The 12690-nt window shown below is 36.1% G+C and overlaps 1 protein-coding gene across 1 annotated transcript in view; it reads left to right on the forward strand.

Moving 5' to 3' along the window:
* LOC137344450 (suppressor of cytokine signaling 2-like) overlaps positions 1 to 11540 on the forward strand; it is a 19898-nt gene extending 8358 nt beyond the window's left edge. The window contains exon 3 of the mRNA XM_068007425.1: positions 2396 to 11540. Within this exon, the coding sequence (XP_067863526.1) occupies positions 2396 to 2868 (473 nt within the window). The 3' untranslated portion in view covers positions 2869 to 11540. The remainder of the gene's footprint in view (positions 1 to 2395) is intronic.
* The last annotated feature ends 1150 nt before the right edge of the window (positions 11541 to 12690 follow it).

The following is a 12690-nucleotide window of genomic DNA, read 5'->3' on the forward strand; positions in this document are numbered from 1 at the left end:
CACTATTAATTCAATGTGAATTGGTCTACCTTTTCTCATTTTAGATGAAATGTTCTCTTTCTCCCCTGCCCCTATGGTAAATTGAGTTGGGTTTCTGGGAAATATCTCCTATGAAGGTAGAGCTGTTTTTAACATTAATGCAAATACTCCTGATATTCCCATCCACCTTAATGTATTTTCAAAGGCTTGCAAGATTACCAACCTTCATCTCAAAGTATTTTCATAACGGTCTGCCTCCTCATTCCCTCCGCTCCCACCCCTTCCACCCACAAACTGGCAGATGGCCTGAGCATAAACAGTTGCACTCTGTTCAGTCTCTTTTCCTTTCCAAATATAGGTTATTGCTTCATGGTGGTGATTATGTATGGTTTTCTGTCCAGGAACTTCATTATGATTATGTATCTGGTTCTTTTATTTTGAGAATCTGTCCCTATCAGTTTGGGAAACCCAGATAAATGTTTTTGTAACAAGATGCAAGAGGTCATCTGTAATCATGTTTTAATAAAAATATGAAGTTCACAGTTTTGCTTTCTCCTTCTAAAAGCATGCTGCAGAAAAGATGACTGAATATAACTTTATAAAGAGTAAAGTATATGAATCATTTTGTTACCTAAGTGCCATTTGTACACCTGTGAAAACAATAATTATGGATGTTACTTTTTGTTTTAATTTTTAAAACTTTCTCTGTACTATTTCAGTAAATTGCAGTGCAGCATCTGTTTTCACATAAAAGCTTTCCAGGTATTTTCCACCAAAAAAATTGTTTCCAGCACTGAGGAAATGGAAATCTAATGAAGGCAGGGGAAGAAAATCTGTTAATTTTAAAAATTTTAATTGGTAGCCCTTTGCATTCTCTGCACTTGTATGGGTAGCCTACTAAACATGTCTGTAGCCTAAGTCTCACAGTCATACATGACTGCTTTTCTTGGCTGTTGTACTTCTAAAAGCAGCAATAGTCTACACAGCTCATTTTCAGCCATTTTTACCAGGTGGTTATTGGGACAGACATTTGCTGTTGCAGTGAGATTCTCCACACAGCGGAGAGATATAGCCACAAACATCCAACATTTAACATGGAGTAAGTCAATTCATACTTTAGCAGCATGGGCTTACTGAGCTATTATGAATTTTTAATTCCTCGTAGATTTTTTAAAAATTTCACATAATATGAATACTTTATTATGTAAATTCTACGTGGTGAACAAATCATTAAATATTTGCAATAATCAATTTGGTTCTCGTTCAATTATAAATCATAATTTCCAGATGTGAATGTTCTCAGACTGGCAGGTGCTGGCTAGTGGGATGCCCAAAAGATGCGCCTGTGACCTTTTATGTGTTATATATAATATAAAAGTCTGGACTGCCAGGGAGAATGCAGGGGATTACAGGAGAACATAGAGGTCAAGAGAATGAACAGTAGGTAGAAGATAAAGTTTAATACAGAACAAATACGAGGTGATACATTTTGGGAACAAGAATAAAGAATGCAAGTGCACCTTAAAGGGTACCTCTGCGCACTAGAAGAGAAACAGAATCTTGGTGTAGTGATACATAAACCCTTAATGGTAGGTGAATAGGTTAGAGAAAAAGCCTGAAGAAGGCAAATGTGATTTTGGGATTTATATCAAGAGGGACTGAACATGAGCAAAGAGGTCATGATGACTCTGTACAAAATGATGGGCCAGATCTGGAATGCTGTGTGCAGTTTTGGGCTCCTCACTATAAGAGAGATACAATAGCCCTGGAGAAAGCGAAAAGCATATTCACCAGGGATGAGGGGTCTGAGTTCCAAGAAAGATTTAGAACAATTATTGCTGTATTTTCTTGAACTGAACGATTGGGAGGGGAATGGTTGATAGAGGTGTTTAAAATGATAACTGAAATCGACAAGGTAAATACAGATAGATCATTTCCATTGTTATATAAATCAAAGATGAGGCATGACCTCAAGGCAAGTAATAGATACAGAAATGGGGATATTAGAAGAATTTTTTTTATGCAAAGATGTATTGAAACGTGTAATGCTTTTCTATAGGTGGCAATCGATGCTAAATCGATTACGGCATTCAGAAAGGTACTGAATAATGTAAAGAATAAAAAGGGTATGGGGAGAAAGCAGGAAAATGGGACTGTGTAAATTCAGTTTCTGAGAGGAGCATAAATTCAGCTCAGGCAAGAAGGGTTGAATGGCCTACTTCTTTACAATTTTACAGTAGTTTTTGTTCCTTACACTGCATTTGGTATTGATAAAAGTTTAATTTAGAAGAGAAAATTAAATGTTGCTAAATGAATAAATGATTCCTGCTCTGATTAGTTCTCCAGCTTCAGCTGCAATGTAATAAAGAAAAAGATGTGACTTACTCTATCCCCTCATTGTTCTTTCTCTCTTCAGGCTGGTATTGGGGAGCACTCACATCAATTGAAGCACGACAAATTCTGAATCAAACCACTGAAGGCACATTTCTAGTCCGGGACAGCTCTAACCCAGAATATCTTCTAACTCTTTCAGTCAAAACAAGCTCAGGACCTGCACACCTTCGCATTGAGTACAACGAGGGAAAGTTTGGCTTTGATTCAGTGGTTTTGGCAAAACCAAAGCTCAAGAATTTTGAAGATGTGGTTGATCTTGTCCAGCATTATGTCTTGCTGTCTAAAAGTACCCAAACTGCACATGACCAGTCAATTGCACCAGTGACTAAAGACCCAGTCATTCACCTGAAACTGACCAAACCTCTGTACATTGCAACACCCTCATTACAACATCTATGTAGGATTATAATCAATAAAAGTACCAAGACAATCCAAGAACTTCCCCTACCCACTAGATTAAAGGAATATTTATTAGAATACCCCTTCCGTTTGTAAGTCCGTCAACAGATAACCATTCCTAAAATGTATGGGAGAATAAGTGACTGTAATAAGTGGAGGAGAAACTTGTTATACTGAGGAAATGTTACAACAGTTTCATGTTAAGAACTGAGGCAGAATGGTAGTCTCTTAAGTGCACCCTGTAGATAATGAATTTAAACCATTCACCATTTTTATATTTGGATTAATTTAATGTACAAATGAATTTTACAGTTTCTTAGTAAAAACAATTGGTTTAGTTTTCACAAAGTTTTTATGGTAACTTTTTGATTTTTGTTCTACATTTCTTTTCACAGTTGCAGCATGCCATGCTACGTTACACATTGCTCACACCATACATTCTTGATGTGCATTATATGGGGAATAGTTTGGCATCTGGTATTTCTTGTGTTTCTTCTGTGAGAGGATGGGAGGAGTCAGATGAAACCCTGTAGTGCTAGGAAAGCGCTGGAGAGCCCATGTTAAAGAGAGCATCATTACTACATATCTCTGTGTGCCCCAACTTTCAGGTCAACTGCTACAATGTGCTACTGGGAATTAAAGGAATTGCTTAGCTCACCATTGAGATTGACTTAGAACACTGTCTCCTGGTGCTTTCCATAGAGACTCCCATAAAGCCTAATATGGGTTTTCTCCTTGTCACAGGTTGGCAGTGTGACTCATTGTTGTGTGACAAACTGGGCCTCTCCCTGCAACATTGCAGAAAATGGCCCACTCTGAGTTGGGGGGGTGGGGGGAAGAAAATCAGCATTTAATCTTGCTTCCTGTCATATTGCGAACTATCGATAACTTGTACAAAAAGCACTCCCCACACAAGTACAAACATTAGACAAAAGGTTACATGGCAAGCCAGCCAGCTAAAAGAGAGCTACAGAAAGGGCCAAGCAATCTACACAGAAATAATTCTTAATGTTTTAGGATACTATGTATAATGTCTTTTGTAAAATTAAGATTTGCTTAATTTCTTTAAGCAAATGAACCAAAAGAATTGGGCACAAAAAATACTTGTGTATTAAACTTTCCATGAAAACAAATCCTCTGTCCAGATAGTACTAAAACAGATCGCATTGTGGAATTGGAATGATGCCAGTAATGCACTGGTATTTGTACATCAGGAAAGCAGCTGCCTAATTGTGTTGCTGACTCCTAAAAATCCACAGAACAAGGAAATGTCATTCAGCATGTCAAGCTTGTTCTGTCTTTTTTGAATGTGTGCTATAAATGGGCACAGTATACTATGATCTACTTCTTCAAAACTTAAGCTTCCATTGTGCAACAAAAATCTGCTATACCTACCTCTGATGGATATTGCAAAGGAATATTTACCACACTGGGTATCAGCTTATGGAGATGAGAATTTTTTTTTACGCAGCGTGTTATGATCTGGAATGCACTACCTGAAAGGGTGGTGGAAGCAGATTCAATAGTAATTTTCAAAAGGGAATTGGATGTATCCTGGAAAAGGAAAAATTTGCAGGGCTATGGGGAAAGAGCAACGGAGTGGGACTAATTAGATAGCTCTTTTAAAGAGCCGGCATGATGGGTTGAATGGCCTCCTGTGCTGTATGCTTCTGTGATTCTGTGTTATTGTGAGTACGGCTTTGCTGTTTTTTTTTGCTAAGACAGATGCAGAATCGGTACTGCTGAATCACACTCCTAGCTACACATCAGTCTCTATGAAGAAAAATTTGAAGAAAAAATAATTGTCCATTTAGCAACTGAAATGTAATATTTTCAATTGCCTTAAATCACTTCTTTTATGAACCCCCTTTCACAATGCTGAACTAGTTCCAATAATGTTTGACTGGGTTTTAAATACTCAAGCCAAATATCTGAATTTTACTGAAGAAATCAACTGCTTTATTACTATGCCTAGTTCAAGCTATTTTAAGGTACTCCGCAAAATGTTGCTCAATTGCATCTAAAACATGTAAACTCACTTTTGGAAGGATAAAGGTGTGTGTTTTAAAATATAAAAGACAATATCTGGCTATTTGAAGTTATGACTAATCCATTATGTGTGCCACTGATGATCTAATTGCAGAATATAAAATGGAAAGGTTGTGTGTTCAGTGGATTTTGGCACTGAATCAACAGTGTAAAGGCCATGGTTCATACAGTACAATAATTGATAGGGTGGAGAAAATTATTAGACAGCACAATTGATGACATTAACTCATATTTGCTACGTGTTGGAAGTTCTCCATTATGTGTCTCCCTTATACCTGGCTATAAATTGGAGTATACTATAATTCCTGGTATTCAAAGCTAACTCTGATCTGATATTAACTTGGAAGCTCTGAAATTTAAAACAACACAGAGGCTGCATTCTTGGTATTGCTATGATAGAGAAGATTTATGAAGTATAATTCCAGTATCTACTCAAATACATTCCAGCAGTTCCAATGAAAATGTTGCCAGACACCTGAAGCCTTTTCATTTCTTTCCCAACAAGACCCAGGGCTATTATAGTTTTATTTTTTTAAGTCATATGTACTGTTCTTGAGCTATTTGGCCTTTTACCCGCCTTCATGTTGAGTACATTACAAGCTCTCATGTCTGGAACAAATGGGCAATATGAGCAATATTAATTAGGTGCTGTTAGAAATTGTATTATGGATTGTTTTCTTGTAAAACTGTTTTATTCCCCATAGACCAGAAAGCTAGTTAATGCCATCATATTACAGATTTTTCAACTATTAGAATTTTCCCTTTTTATTCAATATTTTTCAGGTGAAGTATGCACTTGTCTTCAAATGCAGACTTTTGGAAACAATAAAAGCTGTATTTATCCTGAGGTCCAACACAGTTCTTGGCAAACTAAAATCCTTTGCTTAACCATTAAGTATATTAGAAGTAATGATTCCTTAAACATTAACATCTGCTCTGTATTTCCTGTGAATAATGTGTTCAGAAAACGAGGCGACTTCAAAAACGAGCAAGCCGGGCATTGCCTTTTCTTGCAGACAGAGAATAGGGAACTACAAAAAAAATAAGCAAAAGTCTTTGATATTATAGATAATGAAGGTCAAATATAACTAAACAAAGGTCCTTTTTCAAACTTTTCCCCAGACACGACTGACACTTTGGTTTACCAGCCATTGCTGCGTATGTTAGACATGTTCAAAACCTATATGCACTTTGAATATAATTTGTCCTTTTTTTGCCAGTAAGTACCTCTCACTATGGCTCTTAATATTTGAAAATATCAAAGGATTTTTTTTTAAGTAGAGCATTTCAACTGATATGGATGTATACAGATAAGCTGGCATCAACAATATCAGAATATGGATTTATTTTGTAACATGATAACCAATTTTCCTTAGAAAATAACCTCTCTTGACAGTTACGAAGACAGTGTTGTGATCCTTCTAACATTGTCCTCTCTAAATTGTAGGGCTAAGTACTCTGGGAGCAGTGAGCATTCAGTTTAACAACAGGTACCACCTAGATTAGATCACTGTGCATGTTGGGAGTTGTGCTGCGCCTTCAATGGAAACTAATATTTTTGGACATGGAGTAAAAATAAACTAATATTCTCTCTGCAGACAATAATCAAATAATTGTGAGAAAATAGAATTTGAAATATATTTGGCTTTGAAAATGCGGTATTAAATAATATTTTAAATTAAATAATTAATGCAGCTATAATTTCTAAAAGAATGAAAACGTTCATAATTTATTTGCTAAAATGACTCTTACATTTAAATTGAGAAATTATGTCCAAGACGGTCTGCGTTTGTCATGGGTTTCATTGCACTAGGGATCATTTTAGGGAAGTGGCAAAATTGGGCACTGAAACGTGACAAATTTTATAATTTAAAAAATGAAATGCTGCTGTCCGTGGTCCTTGTGCAACTTAAAAGCACGGAGAATTACTTCTGGAAACTTCAAAATTTTTCGGTCTGCTTCAAAACTACATGGAATGTAATTTCATAGTGTTACAAAATCAATCAGGTTTATACTTTTTCGATAGTACTATCAGATGACTGCCTCTTGAGTAACTTATTTGTTGAAGATAATATCCATTTAAAAGAAGGTGGTCATAGCTCAAGAGTTTGTGTTGGTGCAGAGTGGTAAGACAGATATTAATGCTGACCAAGGGCTAGCTGCTTTCCTATAAGAAAGGAGTAAAATAATGAGGGGCCAAGTCATTTAGGGCCCAGGGTGCACTCGTGTACTGTGGGTTCATAATTACCAGTTATGGTATGTACTGGTGTGGCATGTCTGTACATAGCCTGTGTGATCAAATACCCAAGTGAAAAAACTCAATGGATAGCAAGCAAGCAAAGAGGGGGGGAAGGAAATGTGGTGTCTCGTTACAGGAGGTATTTAACAAATGCATATATATGTCACCCCTGTAGATTTAGTGGTTCAAAATATCTTACTAAATAGTTGGAGATCATGCATGTTGACTTGAACCAAACAGTTCTAATTTTTTCAGCCCCTTCAGTAACATTTACAGTTAAAATATTTGACTTTTCAAAAATGTCACGGTTGTGAAATGTGCCCAGTAAACACATCCTATTCAGGCCTTGCTATTTTCTGAGTGGCCCTGTTGCTCAGACACGAGTGTTTGACTCCCAGCTAGGAGGTAACTAGTAGATTTCCAGAGCTGCTTGTTATCAGTTTGGTCTGACAGTTACTGCAGTTGACAAGTGACACATTAATAGTAATTTTCCATCTTGGTAATGGAATATGGAGGTAGGCAAAATGGCATAACTCATCACACCCTCCTTGAATTACAAATCAGAGAAGTTTGAGGCTCTGACAGTAATGGCTTCCTAATTAGAGGATGATACTTGGGAAGAAAAGCAAGGTGTATAGAATAGGACCCAAAAGCAATAATTTCAAAGGACAAGTGACAAAATTGAGATATATTCTGTAATTATGAATGAGATAGACTGTTAAGGGGGAGTGAGCTGCTTTGGGAAGCATTTTACCCCTCCGCTTATCATATTTTCAATCTATGCCTGTACTTCATAATTTTTTTAAAATCACCTAAAATGTTAGAAACACTTTTTTTAATTGTATCAGTGCTGTACCCCTGAGGGGGCTTGCCATTTCAGGGTAGGTGATGGCCCTGAGATGTGCTCAACTATTATCAACCACGGTTCAGTCTGTGATTACCTGCCTACCACTGACTGGCACTGGTATTCTTTCCCTGCATTCTGTTTGAGAGCTGCTAATTATGCTATATTTTAAGGTACCAGCTGAATCTCCTCAGGGATACCACAGTGAAACTAATTTCTCCTAACAAACAAGAAATTTTAAATAAAAACAATTCAAATGTGTGTGACTTAAATAGAGGGAGTATATTGCATTGAAACCTTTCCATTTTTTTTAATGATTGTTAGCTTGCCCCTTTGAATCTGTTCCATCCAAACAGCTGACGCTACTGTTGATTGATATGCAGCTATGTACTTGCAATAGACCACTGGTAAATGGGGTTCCTGCATCTGGATGTTTTTAATCATGCATTAGTTCAAATATCCTACAGTCACCAAGTGTGAGATTACTTTGGACAACCTAGGAAAAAGCAAAGATTTTCCTCTTCTTTTTGATGTCACAATGGATGCATTGTAAACAATTTTACAACACCAAGTTATAGTCCAACAATTTTATTTTTAATCCCACAAGCTTTCGGGGGCTTTCCCCTTCCTCAGGCGGTGTGGGACAATTGTAAACAATTTTACAACACCAAGTTATAGTCCAACAATTTTATTTTTAAACACAATGGATGCAGAGAGAGGTGGCTGTGATGAGAACAGATGACTCTTGAATTTGATCCAAGTAATTACTAAGGGCATAGAAAATCTAAGACAAATTATATGATATACTAATGATCTATTCACAGATTTTCTAAAGCCTAGTGCATGTCAAAAACTTGTACAAAAATTGATTTTGGTTCCACTATTCTAAACTAATAATGAAAAGTGCAAATTTTTAAAAATCACTTATTATAATAAACTTTGTTATTTTTTTTACTGAATCGTCAGACTCCTCCGAAAATAGAAAGTATTCAGAAGCATCGCATTTGAGAGAAGCATGCCCTGTGGCATTAAATGTCCAAATCTGACCGTGATCAGCTAGGCATAAAGTATTCTACCAGTTATTATTCCTGAGTGTATTAGTGAGGGGAAACCGCATGAGGAATGTTCTGTGTAATAACTGACCCATTTGATATTTCTGTGGATGGCTGTTCTGTATGCATGTGATTTTTCCACTTTTTTGATTGGGAATGGTTCAACCTAAAAAGGATGTCCATACTATTTGTGAAGTGAATTTTAATTAATTGTTTGATATAATTCGTGTGCAGGGGGTTTGAATCCACCTGTGTTTTATGTAGGAGAAATCCCTTGCATTTTGCACGTGCACTGTAGTGTGCATTCTGACATAGAACAGTGAGACTGTAATTTTCCATCTTTGATGTCATACATCTATCAATTACAAACTGCATTGAGCTTACAGTTGGTAAGCTCATGACACCAGAAGCTGCTTTTTATATTAAAAAAATGTAAAAAATAGAAAAGTGGCAAATGTTTTTGTTATAAAACCTTCCGTATTCACAAAAATAACGGCCTAGGACTGAGTGACTGAGATGCATACAGTTCCTCATTTTAGTTTCAATTGTGTATTTATGTGAAATACTCTGGATCATGTGTAATTAATTAGATTGTTGAGTGCCATTTTGTAATTTCTGAATATTGTAAAAATGAACTGGCACAAACATCATAAAATTAACAATGAGCTGAATAATGCAACTGGATTTTGCTGCAATTGTTCACAGTGCACGTTGCTTCCATTTTACAGACTTCCAATAATCTGAACTGTGGAATTTTCTGAACTGAATTTGTTATGTACAAATGTTTTGACCGATGGCCTCCAGTTATCGGAGGTCTTGTTCATTTGAACAGATCTGCTCTCTCAGGAGGGGTTTGGACACTCCCATTGCATTGTACTAACAGAGTGTGATGATGTAAGCAGCAGATTTATCAACTGCTGGGAAGTGGCCAAGTTATGAAAATGGTGCACATACAAAAAACAATCTTTTGTGTTAATATAAAATCAACCTGTTGGTGCTAAAACATTTTTGGTTATTAACGCACAGCTCTTTCCTGGCACTTACCAACCTTGCTCTTATTCAGCTTATAGCTATATAGTTGTTGGTCACTAAAACTGTAATGATGGCTATTCAATCATTAATAATATTCTTCTGACATAATATATCTGAACTTGGAAAATATTTTGAATGGTATTTTTAAAATTCACCATAGAACTTTGTGGTTTAAATGACTTGTCATGGGAATGGCTGCACATACATTTAAAGAGGCATTGTCAACATATAAGTGTTTGGCAAACCTATTGTTCTGAAGGGGAGAATTGTGTGTCATTTTTGTTATATTGATATCTGGCATTAGTAACCTAATAATGTATCTCAACATAATTTATATCATTGTGTAGCATGTTTTTATAAACAATTGTTGAGAAGGGCTTACCAAATACTTTATTCTGAAGATGATGCCCCTTTAAATTCCAGGCAGCTCAGAAAGTACATCTTCAACAAATCTCAATTTTGTTCCTACTCTCAAGTCAGTATTGGTATAGCTATTCCTATGAAATGTAAGTCTGTGTAAAGTGTTTGTATGCAAGTGTTTTCAGGGCTGCCCACTTTATTAGCAGTATGTCTGATAGAAGCACAAGTTAAAATATAAAGGATTCTGTTTACAACAAGATATATAAGAATATATGTAGTTTATTTTATATATTTTTATATTGTTCCTGAAATATGGATTATGTTGATAAATCTGAAATAATTTCTCAGTGACCGGCAGAGTGTTTGATATCTCTGGCTTTTATTTTGTATCAAATCTTAGTTGCATCAGGAATTGGTAAAGCCACATATTGATTGAAGCGTTTGGTTAACTGAGAGGAGTCAGCTGGTCTGGCCAAACAGATCTATTGTACTGTAGGGAAAACTGACCTTTTTATTTCTGTACCACAAAGTGTGTCTCTGAGAAAGACTCTCTCCAGTTAATGATCCATTTATGTATTGTCAGTATGGAAGTAATAAGGAAGTAAAATGATGGACATATTCTAGGTTCGGGCCTTTGGCTGGCACATTATTGTTACTAGGGATGTGTAATGAAAGAAAGATCTAAAACAAAAATAAGCAAGTATGGCAGCACTTTATAAATCTCCATGGATAATAAGATGTTATCATAAAAAAATCTTTTACAGTGCTTTGTTGATTTTTATGATACTTTTTTTAATGTTAGCAAACTTCAGTCCAGTATTAACATCAGGATTTACCACCAAACAAACACTTGGACAGTTTTGCTTTCAGATGGAGAGAAAAAATACATAAAAATGTACTAAAAGTAATTGGGAAAAATGCAATTATTGTGTTAATGTTAATTGATCTTATTTGTAATTCTGTATTAAAATAAGCCTCTCCCTTGTCAATTGACCTTCTGAAAATGAAGCTTGGATGACCTGTACACTTTGATATACTGTATTATTTAATTGACAGTACTGTTTGTTACATTCTTGGAACTGCAGGCTTATACAATATATTCTCTGATGTTTATGCCATGTCTTTCGTTTGGATTTTGTGAACCTTGTTGTAATTCACACTCTAATAAAATACTGCTGAGTTTTTTCCACGATCAGAAGTTGTTTTATGTAATGATTCATTCTTGGTTTACCTGTATGCAAATTACACAGGTGATTATGAAGGTGGTTATTGGGGCACAAAGATGTGAACCACTGGATTTTCCTTTTTTAATCTTTTTTTCCCAATTGTCTCTTTTCTCGAATTTTCTGGCTTGTGCTGGAGACCTTTGTTACCTCACCAAATCAGCCATTCTCCATGTGGAAGCCTAGACAGTGAGGGCATAATGGCTGAGCCTGATCCTGATCCTGTTCTCGCCCAATGTCTGCACATGTGCACTGTCCAATAGAGGTTGCCATCTTTGGATGGCAATTGGGAGTGGGAACTATTTATATAAAAAAATGTAGGCTACAGATTTCTTGCCGCACTCCTAAGACTCTATAAGTTGTAATAATTCTGAGAATTTGAGAGTTCTAATTTCTAGTTCGCTGCTGCACAATGTTAGAGAACCTATGCCCAGATTCTCAGTTTATTGTATGATTTCTCTTCTCTTACTGCCATACTATTAAGGATCTACGGTTACTGAATACTAATAGTGTGTTGTACTATTACCCATCTCACACAATTGTTGAATCCTGACTATATTGTACAGATCCCATGCAGTTATCAGCATCTCAACAGTATGTTGTACTGTAACCCAATGTACACAAAGTTAATGACAGAAGTACTTTGGAGAAAGCACGCAGAAACCTCAAAGAGTTGGATAAAAGCTACAAATGGGCAGATCAGTGGTAGATGAAATTCAATACAGAAAAATGCAAGATATTATGCATTGGAAAGAAAAATGAGTATCATAAGTATATTACAAATAGTACAGAAATAGCGAACTAGCTAAAGATAGAGCTAAAATACATTTGGCATTTAACAATTCCAATCGCTTGTAAAGCAGCAACAAACATAGCACGCAGAGTGCTATGTTATTTGCCAGATTAGTTGAATTAAAGTCGCAAGATGTCATGCTAAAACTCTACAGGCCCTCCCTGGTCAGACCACATCGAGTGCTGTGTTCAATTTTAGTCACCAAGACTAGATAAATATGTCACAAGGAGGTGCAAAGAGCCTGGCATCAAAGGTTTGAGTTTTGAAGAAAGACTGGAAAAACTGAGGCTCTTTAGCTTTGAAAGGAAATACTGAGGGTGGACTTA

This window comes from Heptranchias perlo, chromosome 27 (assembly GCF_035084215.1).
Source record: "Heptranchias perlo isolate sHepPer1 chromosome 27, sHepPer1.hap1, whole genome shotgun sequence".
Lineage (NCBI taxonomy): Eukaryota > Metazoa > Chordata > Chondrichthyes > Hexanchiformes > Hexanchidae > Heptranchias > Heptranchias perlo.